Here is a 19089-nt window from a genome sequence, read left to right on the forward strand (position 1 = left end):
TATTTGTTTTTATTTAAACTCTCTTTGTCACTTTAAAAAAATTTATTTATTTATTTGGCTGCACTGGGTTTAGTTGTGGCATGTGGAATCTTTTCAGTTGCTGCATGCGGGATATTTAGTTGTGTGCATGTGAACTCTTAGTTGTGGCAATGTGGGATCTAGTTCCCTGACCAGGGATCGAACCCAGGCCCCCTTCATTGGGAGCGTGGAGTCTTAGCTACTGGATGACCAGGGAAGTCTCTCTTTGTCACTTTTTATAGTTTATAATTCACTGTCAAAAATTTCTGAACTTGGCTTCTATCAACTTAAACTAGTAATCTTATTATGTGTCAATAATTCCAGTATGTGAGTTCTCTGTCATTTATTTTTGTTGTCTAAGTTCTGCTGTTCCCATTCTTGGTAACTTATTTTCATCTATGTTAGGTTATCTTTGTATACTGAATATTTTCTTTAAAAAATTTTTTTGTTGAAATAATTTGAGGTATAGAATAATGTTCTCTTTCTTCAAAGAGTTTGTTTACTGTTTTTGCCAGATGCCTGGGCACCATGGCAATCCAGGATTACCTTAACCCAAGTTCAGGGCCTGAATTTCTTAGGCTACCCAAATAAATCAAAACCAGGCTGCTGGGTTTCCCTGGTGGCGCAGTGGTTGAGAGTCCGCCTGCCGATGCAGGGGACACGGGTTCGTGCCCTGGTCCGGCAAGATCCCACATGCCGCGGAGCGGCTGGTCCCATGAGCCATGGCCACTGAGCCTGCGCGTCTGGAGCCTGTGCTCCGCAATGGGAGAGGCCACAACAGTGAAGCCCGTGTACCGCAAAAAAAAAGAAATATTGTTCAAAGTGATATAAATGTGACAGTTAAAACAGAAGCTTGACCATAAAGAAATGCAATGACTAAATCATGTTTCTGCAAAAACATAACAATAATCATGAATTAATGCAATTATCTTGGGCCTATCAAAGCGAACCCCATTTTGCTTAAAGTCTCATGCCCCATTTAAATAGCTTTGCATGAAAAGCATTATCTAAAACTTTAAACATGAACATGAACAATATAAGGGTAACCTATTTATTACTTAACCAATAAAATTTCTGATTAATCAAAACTGCTAATTGATCGTAAATATAACAAATTTCCTAATCCAGCTTAAATTTCATGATCCATCATTTGAATAACATTTATGGCTAATACTCCAAATTCCTTGCCCCTAAATTTCATTATACTTATCAGGATGAGCTCAAATACCTTCTTTCTCCATGCCTGCACTCAAGCAGCTAAGGACTGCTGGAGAGAGTGATATAAAAAGGAATGTTGGATTTCACTGTTAATTCATGATCACCAATCTCCAAAGGGCTTTCAAACTGCCTAATAACCTACAAGATTTCTTTGGAAAATTCACTCTTGGTTTCCAAAAAGACTATTTCAAACCTTTGGTACTTCTTTCAAACCTTGGACCCTTCCCTCTTCCCCCTCATTCTTTTTTTAAAATAAAGAATTCTTTCTTTTTTAAGATTTATTTTTATTTTTTTTTAAATTTTTACTTTTTGGCTGCCTCGGATCTTAGTTGCTGCACTTGGGATCTTCATTGTGGTGCGCAGGCTTCTTTCTAGTTACGGCGTATGGGTTTTCTCTCTCTAGTTGTGGTGCGTGGGCTCTAGGGCACGTGGGATCTGTAGTTTGCGGCACGTACACTCTAGTTGAGGTGGATGAGCTCAGTAGTTGTGGCACGTGGGCTTAGTTTTCCTGCATCATGTGGGTTCTTAGTTCCCTGACCAAGGATCGAACCTGCTTCCCCTGCATTGTAAGGTGGATTCTTTACCACTGGACCACCAGGGAAGTCCCTTCCCCCTCATTCTTAGCAGATGACTTTACCTTCTACTTTACAGAGAACAGAAAAGACAATAGGTTAGAACAACTTAACATCCAAATGACAAAAACACAATTTTACTATTATCTGCAACCATCCTACTCTTCTCTCCTGTTATAACAGAGGGGCTGCCGTTCCTCCTCTCTAAACGAATACTGCCATATGTGCTTAAAATTGCAACTTATCCTGCCTCCTCATAAACCTTGTACTATCAATCTCTCCTCCTCAACTGGATCCTTCCTACTGACTTTTAAAAATGTCTCTCCTACAGTCTCTTCAATAAGTGGCGCTGGGAACACTGGACAGCTACATGTGAAAGAATGAAATTAGGACATTCTCTAACACCATACACAAAAATACACTCAAAATGGATTAAAAACCTACATGTAAGGTCGGATACTATAAAACTCTTAGAGGAAAACATAAGCAGAACACTCCCTAACATAAATCGCAGCAAATCTTTTTTGATCCACCTCCTAGAGTAATGAAAATAAAAACAAAAATAAAAACAAACAAATGGGACCTAATTAAACTCAAAAGCTTTTGCACAGCAAAGGAAGCTATAAACAAAACGAAAAGACAACCCACAGAATGGGAGAAAATATTTGCAGATGATGAGACCAACAAGGGACTAATCTCCCAAATATACAAACAGCTCATGCAGCTCAATATCAAAAAAAGTAAACAACCCAATCAAAAAATGGGCAGAAGTGTACACACTGCTATATTTAAAATAGATAACCAACAACAAGGTCCTAATGTATAGCACAGGGAACTATATTCAATATCCTGTGACAAACCATAATGGAAAAGAATATAAAAAAAGAATGTATATATGTGTATAACTGAGTCACTTTGCTGTAGAGCAGAGATTGGTACAACATTGTAAATCAACTAAACTTCAATTTTAAAAAAAGAAAGTAAAAATAAAATAGACAACCAACAAGAACCTACTGTATAGCACAGGGCACTCTGCTCGATATTCTGTAATAACCTAAATGGGAAAAGAATTTGAAAAAGAATGGAAAAAAATAAAAATTTTTTTAAGAAAAGAAAAAAATGGGTGGAAGATCTAAATAGACATTTCTCCAAAAAAGACATACAGATGGCCAAAAAGCACATGAAAAGATGCTCAACATCACTAATTATTAGAGAAACACAAATCAAAACTACAATGAGATATCACCTCACACGGGTCAGAATGCCCATCCTCAAAAAATCTACACACAATAAATGCTGGAGAGGGTGTGGAGAAAAGGGAACCCTCCTACACTGTTGGTGGCAACGTAAATTGGTGCAGCCACTATGGAGAGCAGTATGGAGGTTCCTTAAAAAACTAAATATAGGGCTTCCCTGGTGGCGCAGTGGTTGGGAGTCCGCCTGCCGATGCAGGGGACGCGGGTTCGTGCCCCGGTCCGGGAGGATCCCACGTGCCGTGGAGCGGCTGGGCCCGTGAGCCATGGCTGCTGGGCCTGTGCGTCCGGAGCCTGTGCTCCGCAACGGGAGAGGCCACAACAGTGAGACGCCCGCGTACCACACACACAAAAAAACTAAAAAACTAAATATAGAACTACCATATGACCCAGCAATCCCACCTGTGAACATATACCCAGAGAAAACCATAATTCGAAAAGATTACATGCACCCCAATGTTCATTGCAGCACTATTTACAATAGCCAAGACATGGAAGCAACCTAAATGTCCATCAAAAGACAAATGGATAAAGAAGACATAGTACATATATACAATGGAATATTACTCAGCCATAAAAAAGAAGATAATGCCATTTGCAGCAACATGGATGGACCTAGAGATTGTCACACTGAGTGAAGTCAGACAGAGAAAGACAAATATCATATGATATCACTTATAAGTTGAATCTAAAAAAATGGTATAAATGAACTTATTTACAAAACAGAAATAGAGTCACAGATGTAGAAAACAGATATCGGGACTGACATATACACACTACTATATATAAAATAGATAACTAATAAGGACCTACTGTATAGCACAGGGAACTCTACTCAATACTCTGTAATGGGACTTTCCTGGTGGTCCAGTGGTTAAGAACCTGTGCTCGCAATGCAGGGGGCCCATGTTCTATCCCTGGTCAGGGAACTAGACCTCTCATGCTGCAACAAAGATCCTGCATGCCACAACTAAAAGATCCCACATGCGGCAACGAAGATCCTGCGTGCTAAGACCCAGCACAGCCAAATAAATAAATATTAAAAAACCAAAACTCTGTAATGACCTATATGGGAAAAGAATATAAAAAAGAGCAGATACATGTATATGCATAACTGATTCACTTTGCTATACACCTGAAACTAACACAACATTGTAAATCAACTATACTCCAATAAAAAATTTTTTTTAAAGACAGAAACAATAAATATCCATAACCTAATTATTGATCCATCTTCTCCCTTTCTCAAATTTCCCAAAAGAGTTGTTAATCACACTGTTTCCATTTGTTTTTCTCCTACTCACTCCTCAACCCATACTAATCTGGCTTCTGAATCTAGTACTCCACCAAAACAGTTCTTCGCACTTAAGAATTCCAGGTCACCAAAGCCAAAAGACACATTTCTTTCATTATTTTATTTGACCTCTTAGCAATAATTGGCATCGTGGACACTCTCTCCATCTTCAAATACTGCTCCCTTGACTTTCATGACAACATTCTTGGTTTACTCTGTCCCCTCCTGATCATTCTCCTTTGCAGGATCATGCTTCTCTATCCAGCCAATAAATGTTGGAGTTTCTCTAGGCTCTGTTGTAGACCCTCTGCTCTTATGCTCACCTACACCTGCTGGCTTTAATTATCACTTATTTGCAGGACTTAGAAATTATTATCTATAGCCTAGCCACTCTCTAAGCACCAAAACCCACGTATCTAACACTCTTTGCCTGGTTATCTCATAAAGTACCTCAAACTCAAAATGTCCAAAACAGAACTCATGAGCTCCTCTCCAGACCTGATCCCTCTGTTGTTTTCCTCCTCAGTGAATAGCATCACCATCTATCCAGTAGCAGAAGCAAGAAACTGAGTCATTCTTGACTCCTCCAATCCCCTCTGTGAAATAATCCAACAAGTCAATTCAGTTTTACTTCCTAAATACTGAATTCATCCATTTCTCTGTCTCCACTGCCCTAGTCCAAGTCACTGTCATCTCCCTAAGACTACTCTGATAGTTCCCCTTGTACCTGATTCCACTGACTATTCCCTAAGCCGTTCTCCACACACAACTGATATTTGCAAAATCTGAAATAAAGAAGAAACTAAAGCATGGCCTAGGAGGTCCTGCCCCTGCAAGGCTGACACCTACTGACCTCTCCAGCCTCATCTTCAGCCATGCATGTTTTTTTTACAACAGGCACGGTTTCTTTCAGTCTCATTTACCCACTGTGTTCCTTTTGGCCTTGCTGTTCTGACCAAAGGGCTCTTTCCCTTCCTCTTCGCCTCACATACTCCTACCCACCTTTCAGATCTCTATGCCAACTCCTTACGGAGGGAGGCTTTCCTTGACTTCAAGGTCCAGATCAAACCAGCCTAGGGCTTCCCTGGTGGCGCAGTGGTTGGGAGTCTGCCTGCCGATGCAGGGGACACAGGTTCGTGCCCCAGTCTGGGAGGATCCCTCATGCTATGGCCGCTGGGCCTGCGCGTCTGGAGCCTGTGCTCCGCAACTGGAGAGGCCACAGCGGTGGGAGACCAGCGTACCGCAAAAACAAAACAAAACAGACAACCCAGCCTATTACAGAAATTCTTCAAACATTCCTTTGCCTGCTTTTCCCCCCTTTTTGACATTATTGCCTGAAATGTAAGCTCCATGGAGGCAGAAACTACCCAATTTTACATACTACTCTCTGCCTTGCACAGTCTGTGACACAACTTTGGCACTTCATAAATATTTACTGTATGGATGATGATGATGAAGACTGGAAGGTTCCTTTCGTCCACTCATGAAACTTAATTACATAACATTTTCAAGAATGTTAGTGATCAAGGACTCTAACCTAGAGCAATACTCATATATTGCACCAAGATATATGTGCAAGGATGTTCACTGCAACACTGTAATATTATTAATCTGGAAACAACCTAAATGTTCATCAATAGGAGACTGGTTAAATAAATTGTTAAATATGCACAGCTTGGAGTATTACACAGCAGTTAATATTACATAGAATGATCACCTAATTATATTATTGAGTGAAAAAGGCAAACTACAGAATAACATGAATAGTCTGATCCTATTTCCAGAATGAAAAACAACATATAGTTTGTGCCTGAAACATATAAAACAAGGTCTAAAAGGAACTGTGAACAGTGGTTACCTCTAAGAAGAGATGTAGAATCAGGGAGTGGTGTGAAGAGAGATTTCTACTTTTTACTATACTTACCTATGCATTGCGTTAAGTCTTTTCTACATGAATGTATATTTACATTTTAAAAACAATAAAAGAGGAAAAGACTTAAATACGAAGTGTTAGTGAGTGCTGTAATTACAAAAGGCAACATTCAAAATTTACCTTTGAAAGCTGAGTGGGGTCAAACCGAAGAACCTTTTGGTTACAGCAGGGATAGATTCCAGTGCCAAGAGAACTTAGCGAACTTCCTGCAGTAGGATAAATCACTGTTTCTGAGTGATATTGACAATGTGAAAACTCTATACACAGAAAAGCCTGAATAAAAGAAATACGTAAAATCAAGTATTATTCCCACAATGAAATTATACATCTCAAAAATACTTCACTCAAGACCACATACTGTATGTTCCATCACATAAAATGTACAGAAAAGGCAAATCTCTAGAGACACAAGACAGATTTATGGTTGCCTGGGGTTAAAAGTGAGACGGGGTTGGGGAATGGCAGCAAATGGACATGAGGGATCTTTTTTGGGGTGATGGAAATGTACTAAAGTTGGATGGTGGTGATGGTTGCACAACTCTGTAACTGTATTAAAAATCAGTAAATTGTACACTTAAAGTGAGTGATTTTTATGGCATATAATTATACCTCAATAAAGCTCTGAAAAAACAAAATCAAACACACTATTTAAGTTCAGATGAGTTAAACTGATCTTGATGTACATCTAATTTTATAATTGGCCAATCACATAAGAGGTTTTCCAATGGAAAAAATTAAACAAAAATTTGCCTCACTTATTCTTTGACATATTTTTTAAGGTAAATACTTAGCATCAGTATTAGTGACAACTATGGAGTAATCTTGAATCACTGGTGAAAATCTTACTGAAGTTTAATTGTAAAATTAATAGTCATGTTTCAGATACATTTATAAGTTGGTAAGATAATTTAAAGAAAATAAAAAGATCCTGAACACAAAAGCAAGAAAGGATAGTCTATAATTCAGAATTCTTAGTTGTTAGTTCCAATTATGATTTTCAAATAATAGTTTTTAATTAAAATTTTCTGCATCTGATAAAAGCTATAAGGTACACACTCAAATTATTTTGCATACAAACTATTTTATGTTTATGAACTCTCCATAGTAAAATATTAAATATTATAAATCAAGACCCAATTTCCTATGAAGAAGAGAAAAAAATCCTTCAAATTTTCTGCGTTCTGTCATGCTAAACAAGTCAGGTTTTAGAAGCCTGATATCCTTGATTATAAGCGACACTCCATTGTGGGGAGGACCACTACATAGCTATTAAGTTAAAAAAAAAACACACACACACCAAAAAACCAACCTGACAATATCAAGTGCTAGTGAAGTTGTGGGGCAACTGGAACTCCCATACATAGCTGAACGGAATGCAAAGTGGTTCAGGGACTTTAGAAAATTGTTAGGCATGGTAAATGTTAAGCTTACATTTACCATCAATCCAGCGATCCTACTTCTAGGTAACTACCCAAGAGAAACATATTCACGTGAAAGTCTGTATGGGAATGTTTATAGATGCTTTCTTTATAATGGCCCCAAACTAGAAACACCTACAGTCCTTCACTGGTAAGTGGATAAACTTACTGGGATATATTCATATGATGGACTACTACCTAAGGCTAAAAAGGAACAAATTGATAGATACAACAATGTTGTATCTATAGATACAACAATAAATTTTTCAAATCCATTTTCCTAAGTAAAAGAAGCTAGACTCAAAAAGCTAAAACTGTATGATTCTATTTATATGACATTCTGGAAAAGTCAAAACTATAGAGACAGTAAACAGAACAGTGGTTGTCAGAGGCTGGGATGGAAGAAGGAATTGACTAAAAACGGACACGAGGGAATTTTTTAGGCTGACAGAAGTCGTCTATGCTTTGATTGTGGTGGTAGTTACATGACTATGAGTTTGCCAAACCTCACAAAAAGGATAAATTTTACTGTATGTAAATTATACTTCAATAAATCAAGGTCTTAAAAATTGTGGGGCCATAGGGAGTCCACTGCTCTTCCTTCCTTCTACTGAAAATAATTACCCAACTGAGAGAGGAAAAGAACTGGGGGCTGGGAGACCTGAGGGATTCAAAAAAATGTTATGTAGAACACTTGGATTTATACATAAGACTAATTTGGAATGACTGTGACCAATAAAGATCTATTTATTCTAGAAAAGGATTTATTATAGGTACCTTCAAATAGCAAGCTTTCTTGTGCTTTTATGATAGATTTCATTTAGAAGAAAATGAACAAAACCTTTCTGGTAACACAATTATTTTAACAAGAAGGGCATATCTCAATAGTATCCTATCTGCAAGGGTGTTTCTGAATTTCTAAAGATATTTATGGGCTAACAGAGAAACAATTTGGCTGGAAATAATGAAAGACAGTGAGAATTCCATTATTTTTCCATTGAAAAAAATGGATTTGATCACTTAAAACCTGTTGGTTTTATAAAAATTCATCAAGTCATTGACTGTTTCAGCAATGGAAATAAAAAAGAGGAAGAACCATAGTACGAGAAATGAAGTCAGATGCAAGCAATGTTTAATAGCACCATCGTTTTGACACTAGTTTCTTAAAAAGATGTCAGATATTGTACAAACATACCCTAATTAAACAGCATATATCAAAAGAGCCTGCTCTCAATGTTTGCAGAGCAGGATATTAAAAAAAGACAAAACTCACCTGATAACATCTTGAACAAGTTAGCCAGTTGACTGTTCCCCACAAGCGCCAATATACATCTCTCCAAGATTTTAATTCTTCAGAAAGACTATTCAAATACTCATGAACATCCCAAGTCTTATCTCTGGGGAAAAGAGCCTCAGTTGTTATTTTATACACAAGCAATATAAACAATTTGGTTCAAACAAATATTTTAAAATTTGTGACATATATCCAAGAACATTCCCCAAAAGATGGCTGTGGAATGGACTACACTGAATGGTAGATAAAATTTCATTTGAGAGTTTGTTTATTCTTTTTTTTTCCTGTGGACAACAGAAAAAGTTGTGACTGACTGAATGCCAAATTATGTTACGATGCTAGATAAAGGGTTATAAATTAAATATCGTTTGAGCAGGCTAACAGTTGGGACTTAGGCTTATGTTGCTAAATGGAACCTTTTATTCTAATTGTATATATTATAAAATAAGTTATTAATTATTGGTGATTCTAAACATTCCATTAATGTATTAGTTCTTTATATTATTTTCACAAGGCATTTTCTAGTAGTTGAGTAATAAAGTAATGCAAAATCAGGTCTTGGTAATAACACATTTTTAAGTTATGTGATATAAACTTAAAAAAACAGGCAAGGCTTATAACTCCATTTGCTATGGTCATATGTAACAGGTTCCTATTTTTGTCTAAGTCCCCAATCTTTTTGAACTTTTGTTATTTTTGTCCTTAGTTCAATAAATAACAAAATGCCATCAGGTTATTAGAAATTACATGTTTTAAGTTAAAGACATTTTTGAAAAATGTCATCAACAGCTGACTTGCAGGAAACTACTTTGAATAAAACAACAAAAATGGATGTCAAAGTTAATATTCATTTTTTCATATAGTAATATTAATAGTTATTGCTGTCAAAATGGAAGTAATTTTCAAAAGGTAAATCAAGTCTCAAGATAAAGAAGTATAAAATTTGATAAAGGAGGCAAGGATATACAATGGAGAAAAGACAGTCTCTTCAGTAAGTGGTGCTGGGAAAACTGGACAGCTGGGAAAACGGACACCAAGGGGGGAAAGCTGCGGGGAGGGTGGGGATGGTGGTGTGATGAATTGGGCGATTGGGATTAACATGTACACTGATGTGTATAAAACTGATGACTAATAAGAACCTGCTGTATAAAAAAAAAAATCCCAAGTGCTTATAATAACTAATGAATAGTCCCTTTATTACATGGAGAGAAAAATGAAATATTTTAATGTTGACTGTGCTATTATTAACACTAGGGTCAAACGTCATGTGTTTCTCTGGGTTTCTGTTTTATGTTTAAAATATGAAATCTAACATTCGTATGGTTTTTTCTTTAGTAAAAGTACTGTACACTTTTAATACAGGAAAAAAAAGCAAAAAGCAAACAAAAATCATCCATAATACTATCACTCAAAGGTAACACCACAGTTAACATTTTAGTGAACATGTTTCTAGTTCTCTTTTATAATCTGTTGTTTTTCTTATTTAATTTACCACTAACAATTTTCTGTGTGAGTATATATTCTTTTACATTCTCAAAGGCTACATATTAAGAATTGATTAGATGTGTTTTATATAGATATACTATTTTACAGACATTTATATAGATATACTATTTTACAGACATTTTACATACATTTTACAGACATTTTACAGACATTTCACTTAACATTTGGGTGTTTTTTTTACTTTTTCTTATTTATATAGAGCAATAAATGTCCTTATTAAGTGCTTTCACAAATCAACATTACCTCTCTGAATAAATTCCTAGCAGTAGGATACTGTCAGAGAATATACATATATATTTTAAATTTTTTGTTATCCTGAGACATTATACCGATTTATAACACTCTCTCCCTACTCCCCAACTCAGGATGAGAACTAGTTTTGAACTTAAAGGGGAAGTAAAAAGGACTATGCATTAATGGAATACTGACAAAGTATGAAGAATAAATTATGAAAAATCCAATTTGCCTCACTCACCAAAACTTATCTGAAAGTAAATTTGGTTGTCTTCTCAAAAACACTTATATAATAGATAACTAAAATCCGTTAGTGAAAAGAAATCTTTTTTTTTTTTTTTTTTTTTTTGCGGTATGCTTGCCTCTCACTCTTGTGGGCTCTCCCACAACCCGTCTGGAGCACAGGCTCCGGACGCGCAGGCTCAGCGGCCATGGCTCACGGGCCCAGCCGCTCCGCGGCATGTGGGATCTTCCCGGACCAGGGCACGAACCCGTGTCCCTTGCATCGGCAAGCGGACTCTCAACCACTGCGCCACCAGGGAAGCCCAAAAAGAAATCATTTTAATGGCACTGATCAGAATATCTTTCAAGATAAAATAAAGCTTTTACAACAACTTTGTTTTGAAAGTAGCACCTTTCTAAATCAAAGTTGGATCATGTGCAGAAAAGATATTACCCTATTCCTTAGAAGAGTAGTTTTGCTTTTAATAAATTCACTATTAATTCACATTTAAAAAGCTGTATTTTATTTTCACTACACCTTATATGAATGTAGATAATATTTCCGTGTTGATCCACATTGATTTTTCCAGGTATACAAGGAATTCTTCTTTCTGTTTCTTTTGTTAAAAGTTTCTTACACAAACAGCACCTATAACACAAAGATACAATCAAAAAAACAAACAACCTGATTAAAAAATGGGCAGAGGAACTGAATAGACATTTTTCTAAGGAGGAAATACAGATGGCCAAAAGGCACATGAAAAGATGTTCAACATCTAATCATCAGGGAAATGAAAATCATGACCACGATGAGATATCACCTCACATCCATCAGAATGGATATCATCAAAAAGAACATAATAACAAATGTTTGCAAGGATGTGGAGAAAAGGGAACCCCTGTACATTGTTAGTGGGAATGTAAATTGGTGCTGCCACTGTGGAAACAGTATGCGGGTTTCTCAGAAAACTAATAATAGAACTACCACATGACCCAGCAATTCCACTCTTGGGTATATATCCAAAAAAAAAAAAAAAAAAAAACCCACAAAACTAATTTAAAAAGTTAACGCACCCCTCAATGTTCATAGCAGCATTATTTGTAATAGCCAAGATATGTAAGCAACCTAAGCTCCATCAACAGATGAATGGATAAAGAAGATGTGGTATACACACACACACACACACACACACACACACACACACACACACACACACACACTGGAATATTACTCAGCCATAAAAAATGAAATTTTGTCATTTGTAGCAACATACATAGACTTGGAGGGCATTATGCTAAGTGAAATAAGTCAGACAGAGAAAGACGAATGCTATATGTTAATCACTTATATGTGGAATCTAAAAAATACAACAAACTAGTGAATATAACAAAAAGGAAGCAGACTCACAGATATAGAGAACAGACTAGTGGTTACCAGTGGGGAGAGGTTAGGGAGGGGCAAAACAGAGGTGGGGGAGTGGGAGATACAAACTATTGGGTATAAGATAGGCTCAAGGATGTATTGTACAACACAAGGAATATAGCCAATATTGTGTAATAACTGTAAATGGAAAGTAACCTTTAAAAATTGTATAAAAAATTTGGGACTTCCCTGGTGGTCCAGTGGGTAAGACTTCATGCTCCCAATGCAGGGGGCCCAGGTTCGATCCCTGGTTGGGGAACTAGATCCTGTATGCATGCCGCAACTAAGAGTTCACATGCCACAACTGAAGAAGTCCACATGCCACAACTAAAGGATCCCTCATGCTGCAACTAAAGATACCGTGTGCCACAACTAAGACCGGGTAGAGCCAAAATAAATAAATAAATATTTTTTTTAAATTGTATTAAAAATTTAAAAAATTAAAAAACAACAACAAAAAAGAAGATACAAAAACACCCATGAGGAAAAATTCAAATGTAGTAAAATTAATGAATTTAGCTGCATTATATAGCATACCAAAGAAAAACATATCACTGTACCTGTATAATGTTGCTGCATTATTCTGAGAATCTGGATTCAAGTACTCAGGATCAAATAGTCTCTCAATCTTCTTACAAAAAAGTTTACTATTAAGAACAAATGACCAACAAATTAATTTTTTATATCTACTTTATTAAATTTACTTGATAGTGATGAAAATAAACACTGACCTATCTGCACATGTAGAAAATAAGACTAATAAATCCTTAGAGAGCCCTTCCTTGGGTTCATAATAAATTTTTAGTGTTGTAAGTAAATAAACCTACTAATGAGAACTGCCTGATCAAGAATCCATTTTCACAAGAAAAACGAGACAGATGGATATCTACCCCTCTTTCAGTCCCTTGTTAAGGAATATTCAAGACCGAGGATTTTGGAAATTTAACAATCCTGGGTCTACCAATAATTTGGTATGTGATCTTTTGCAATTTAACATCTTTGAACCTTATTTTCTCCATCTATGAAATGGGGTTAGTAATTTCAAATGCATAAGATTTTATGAGGGTTAAATGAGATAGTCTTTTTTAAAGAGTGCCAGACAGTATTAAACATTCAATAAATATTAATACTTTATTACTATGCATAATATAATAATGTTCTGCATGACCTTTAAGTCTTCTAAGTATGTCATTAATTCCAAGTGTACACCCTGTCTCCATTTTCTCTCAGATAATGTCTGCTATTAAAGGCCAATCTGGATTTAGGATCCCGATTCCATTTTCAAGTATTTAGCTCTCAGATAATTCCCCTGTGTCTCATTCCCCTTAATGACTAAACTCTTAGATAATTCCCTGCACTATCAATTTCTCCCACCATAAGGAATCATCCTGATCAGCGTATATAAGTATAATCTAGTATCTCCCTTCTAAAAAAAAAAATCCTTTCTTGAGCCTACCTATCTGTAATGGCTACTGCTGAATTTTTCTGCAATCATTCCGAGCAAAATATCTGGAAAAAAATTGTTTAAATCCAATTGGCCACATTTCTGTTCTCATCTTACTCTACATGGTAGCAGCATTCCACACATTTGACCACTTAATCACTTCCTCCTTTTTGAAACCCTCTTTCCTTTTGCCTTCTCTTTGACCCCCTGGCTCCTCCTTCTCAGGCTCCTCACTGGCTCTTCCCTTGTTGAACCTCCAAATGTTGCACAGTCTTTATCAATACTCTCTTGCTAACAATTAGAAAATAAAATAAATAAAAACAGCTTTTACAATAGCACCAAAAAATTCAAATGCCTAGGAATAACTTTAGTTAAAAAAGGAAAAGTATCTCTCACTAAAAACTATAGAACATTGCTAAAATAAGTGGAGGGTTATACCATGTTCATGAACTGAAAGACTCAATATTATTAATATGTCTCTTTCCAAATCTACAGGTTGAATATTAACCCTCAAATCTGCAGGGTTGTGTGTGTGTATGTATGTGTATGAGAGGGAAAGAAGAGAAAATGGGCAGGCTGATTATAAAATTCATATGGAAATGCAAAATATATAAAATGACCAAGACATGAATCTTGAAGGAAGGCAAAGCTGGAGAATTCATATTACTAGATACCAAAAAATATTAGAAAGCTACTGTACTTAAGACAGTGTGCTACTGATAAAAGTACAGACAAAGAAATGAACAGAACAAAATGGAGAATTCAGAAAGAGACCTCACATGTATAGTCTCCTGATTCACAGAAAAGCTGCCACTGCAATTCAGTGGAGAACATATGGTATTGCTAGGAAATCTCATTCACTTCCATGGTTTCAAACCTCACCTACTCTTCTATTTCTATTTTAAGCCCTGACCTCTGACCTAAACTTCAGACTTACATATCCAACTGTCTCCTTGCCATCCTACCTGTGTGTCCAAGAAGTATATTAAATATATTAAATAATCTTAACAAGACCCAAACCCATCTCCTGATTCCCCTCACCTCAGTCATTGCCCTCTCTATTAATGACACTAGCACACTTAGTTGCTCAACCTTAAAATCTGGTAATTATCCTAAAATACTTTCTCTCTTCCCACACCATTCCATGTGAAAACCTGTCATATCTTTCTATTAACATATTCTGAATCCATCTACTTCCTTCCAGCTTCCCTGCCTCCACTCTAGTCCAATGCCTTTCATCTCTCACTAGACTGCTGTACTAGACTTCTAATAGGTCTTGCTTCTTATATTCTTATAGTCTATTCTCCACATAGAATAGACTGAGCTCTTAAAAACAAATCAGATCATGCCACTCCTCTGCTTCCATTCTACCTAGAATAAAGTACACACTCCTTGCTATGTCTTAAACAGCCCCTAAGTGCTGCTGACCTCATCTCATACCACTCTTCCCCTTTATACTAAGGCTTGTCTTAATAATTTTTAACATAATTCACCACCACAATCTGCTTATATGTGCCTTATTCAGAGTAACCAATTTAATTACTAATTTTTACCTGAGCCACTGGCTCAGGATATATTTTACTTCATTTAAAATAAAATGGAAATAGATTTCTAAATATATTCTAAATATAGAATTTTTACTAAAATGAAATAGAAATAATACATTTCTTCTAATAGGAACATTACTTTTAAAATTAAATTTAGGGACTTCCCTGGTGATCCAATGGTTGAAACTCTGTGCTTCCACTGCAGGGGGTGAAGGTTCGATACCTGGTCAGAGAACTAAGACCCACATGCTGTGCGGTGCCACCGAAAGTTTTAAAAAAATAAATTAATTAAATTAAAATTTAAAAATTACCTCCTAAACTTATCTTTCTTGTCCTTTAAATCATCAACTTCACTGTGTGTGAATAGATCAGCTATACGTGTAAGAAGATTTGCATTAATACAGTTCATGTTGCATGGGGTAGCTACTATGGCATTCATATTTTTGTGGCAATACTGAATACATTGTTCAACCTAAACAAAAAAACACAATAGAAAATCAATATTGAAGATAGTAGCATAAAGGATAATTTCATATCAATACTTTTCAAAGATAAGATTCATTAAAAGCCTAATCCATGTATTGCTACACAATAACTTAGTTCTGCCTATTTGGGTTAATCTATACTGTTCCAAAGTGGTCTAGCAGGTCAAATTTGTACAAACATAGTTAGAAAAATAATTTTCACACTTCTTAGAATATTTCAAACGATAATGTAATGAACATCTTTCATGACTGGCAGATATAAATTTTAGTCCACAAACTCAAGGGTACAAGATATGTGACTTCCTATAACTAAACTTAGTGATAATTTTAAGCCTCCATTTCTCTGAGTGGAAGAAACACAATTTCAGTCACTTCAGGGTTTTCTCAGTTGTGTTGTGTTTGCTCTCTGACTTTCTTCCCCTTTCTTCACTGTGAGGTGTACTTATTTACTTATTGAGGTAGATTTGGGATTTGGGAGAAAACAGCATTGGTTAATTATGCATTCTTCTAAATATTTTGCTATGGCATAAAAATCGTCCTTTAGGGCTTAGATTTCAAAAATCAAAACTCAGAGACTCTTTTAGTCTCTGCTTTTTTTCTATAACTCTCCCCTGAAGCAATAAATACCAACAACTGAAAGGAGAGGGACTAAGGTGTACAAAGAATACAGGGAACTAATAAAACGTCAAACAAATAAACTTCACATCTGTTAACACAGCAAAGGCGTATTTTGCTCTGCTTAGTTTTACCAGAGGTTAAAAGCAAATATTCATTTAAATGTTAATTTAAACCACAAAAACATATAAAAACATTTGAACAATAAAGGAATGTATTAAATAAAAGGAAAAAGAAAAACAAATATATTTAATGTTAGAGCTTGATATGTATATGTTATGCTTTTATGCTTTATCAACTATTCTTAAACAACAGACATAAGCATGTGGTTTACACATACAAAATTACATTTTTTAGTAGTTGTGTATTTGTTCTTAATTTGCTGAACTATAAATGAAAGACACAAATAAGTAAAACATGCTTAAACCAATTACTTTAATAGTAAAACAAATGTATCCAATTAATTTTCATTTAATTTGGTTTCAGAGCAAAATCCCTTTTGGGGTAAAATTAATTCTGTTTAGTTTCACCTAATGCAACAGTTAAGTCCTCCCTTGAGGATAAAGTGTTTGTTTTATAGGCATCATATACTAATGATACATAGTAGCCTTAACAATAGCCTTCCCAATAGAACAAAGTACCTCCAAACACCAGCAGTTTATTCTAATGAATCACACTCTTGAATTAACAACTACTTCAGGAAGATGTCTTAGAATTTTCTAGATACTTGAAGGAAACATCAAGTTATATGTTAAATCAAGTATGGGTGAATAGAAGAGCTTGAATCTCTTATTAATACTTACTAATGAATCCATTTTCAAAAATTCTGAAGAAATAAGAATTGAAATGACATTTCCTGGCTCTAAAAAAAAAAAGAGAGAGAGAAATTAAATTCTCCTTTTGATTTGTACCTCAATCTCCTTAAAACAGGCTTCTTCTCACCTTAAAAGAGGATGTTACTTTATTAAGAACAATTTAATAAAACCTTACTATGGCTTATATACATGAAAGAAAGAAAACGCAATGTTAAAACTTACAGTATAGAGAAAATGCATAGTAAATTTGCCTTGGAATTAGATTCATACCAAGTAAAAAGACTCCAGCTAAAGATATGATATATACAAACTCCTCCTTAACTAAACCAGGGAAAAAGATAATTAAAATTGTGAATATAACTCATCACACAAAAATGACAGTGAAGCTACTGCAAATGTGGTTCAAATGATTGTTATGAACAAATACTTAATTTAAAAGATTCTGAAAGATAATATAAAATTTACTATTGCAGAAATGCAAAATTACTTCCTAAAGGCAGACTTCGGAGGCACAACCAGGGAAAGGCGGATGCCGGCTGATGCTATCATTTTAGTAAAACCACCTCAGTCATCTCCCATGAGGTATATTTTTAAGAAAAAGAAAAAAAACTGTGATTTTTACCATTATAGTACTAAGACAATCCTCCTAAATAAAGGACTATGTAGGCAATGATTAAAATAAGTAATCCCAATCTTTCCTTAAGTAACAATTCTAGATTAAAGGTTCTCAAAGAGCAATGGTACAGGGAGGAAGGAGCTGGTGAAAAAGTTCCTCAGGAAACTATAATATAACCCATTGCAGTTAAGACACAAGGTCTGATCATTAGCAATTTAATTAAGCATTTTGGTAGTTTTCCTAGTTAGAATAAAGATTGCTTTTATAAAAGCTTACATTTGTAGCCACTGATTTAATGTCCAAGATTACAGAGAGACTAGTTTTGCACCACTTTTTAACCTGTACTATGCTCTTAAACATACTAGATCAAACAGTAATTTTTTTCTCTCTACATATTTTGATTTTTATTTCACACATAGATATCTGCATGGTCTGGAATCTCTGGGCTCTGACTGGTTGAAAATTTTGAGTTAGCAATTTTGTAATTTTAAGGACCATTAGAAACCTTTTTTATTAATTTGGTCACAAAAATGTATTAAATTATGAACTTCCTCAGAAGACTTCTTATATACTGTCAGTATAGGTTTATTTACTAACGAGAGTTTAGAAATATTTTGCTACTACTGTAAATTGCAATTCTAGTGCACAGAAAGACTTTATTAAACCATCAGTGTGATTTCCTATACAAGTCAATGCCCCAAAAAGATTACTTAATAATTAGTCTTCCGATCCTCTAGAACACTGGTTCTCAAACTTTTGCTCTCAAGACCCCTTTAAAAAAATCTTAAAAACTGAAATTCCTGGAGAGCTTTTGTTTATGTGGGTTATATCTATCAGTATTTACCATATTGGAAATTAAAACAGAAATTAAAAAAAATATTCATTTGAAAATAATGAACTAATTACATATTAACATATTTTGTGAAAAATAACTATATTTTCCAATAGAAACAAATAAATGAAAATAACACTGTTTGACATATTTTTATAAATCTGTTCAATGTCTGACTTAAAGGAAGACAGCTAGATTCTCGTATCTGTTTCCGCATTGAATTTGTGAGTAGTCTTTCTTAAAGGTTAGTTGCAATGGGAATTGAAATCATATCAATGAACTTTTCCTATTCTGCTATCTCAAATCCACTGATTTATCTTGTACTTTGAGTGGACCTTCAACCCATGCAT

The 19089-nt window shown here is 35.3% G+C and overlaps 1 protein-coding gene across 7 annotated transcripts in view; it reads right to left on the reverse strand.

Moving 5' to 3' along the window:
• SANBR (SANT and BTB domain regulator of CSR) overlaps positions 1-19089 on the reverse strand; it is a 73051-nt gene that overhangs the window by 36158 nt on the left and 17804 nt on the right. For 6 of the 7 annotated variants that reach the window (XR_010835534.1, XR_010835535.1, XM_067007553.1 and 3 more), the window contains 6 exons: positions 17280-17338; positions 15688-15848; positions 12946-13032; positions 11501-11611; positions 8980-9103; positions 6409-6561 (listed from right to left, as the gene is read on the reverse strand). Coding sequence is in view for 4 of the 7 variants with exons in the window: in XM_067007553.1 (XP_066863654.1) it covers positions 6409-6561; positions 8980-9103; positions 11501-11611; positions 12946-13032; positions 15688-15848; positions 17280-17338 (695 nt within the window). In the remaining 3 variants the exon portion in view is untranslated. The remainder of the gene's footprint in view (positions 1-6408; positions 6562-8979; positions 9104-11500; positions 11612-12945; positions 13033-15687; positions 15849-17279; positions 17339-19089) is intronic. The other variant, XR_010835536.1, reaches the window with a different exon arrangement.

Source organism: Kogia breviceps, chromosome 11 (assembly GCF_026419965.1).
Source record: "Kogia breviceps isolate mKogBre1 chromosome 11, mKogBre1 haplotype 1, whole genome shotgun sequence".
Classification (NCBI taxonomy): Eukaryota; Metazoa; Chordata; class Mammalia; order Artiodactyla; family Physeteridae; genus Kogia; species Kogia breviceps.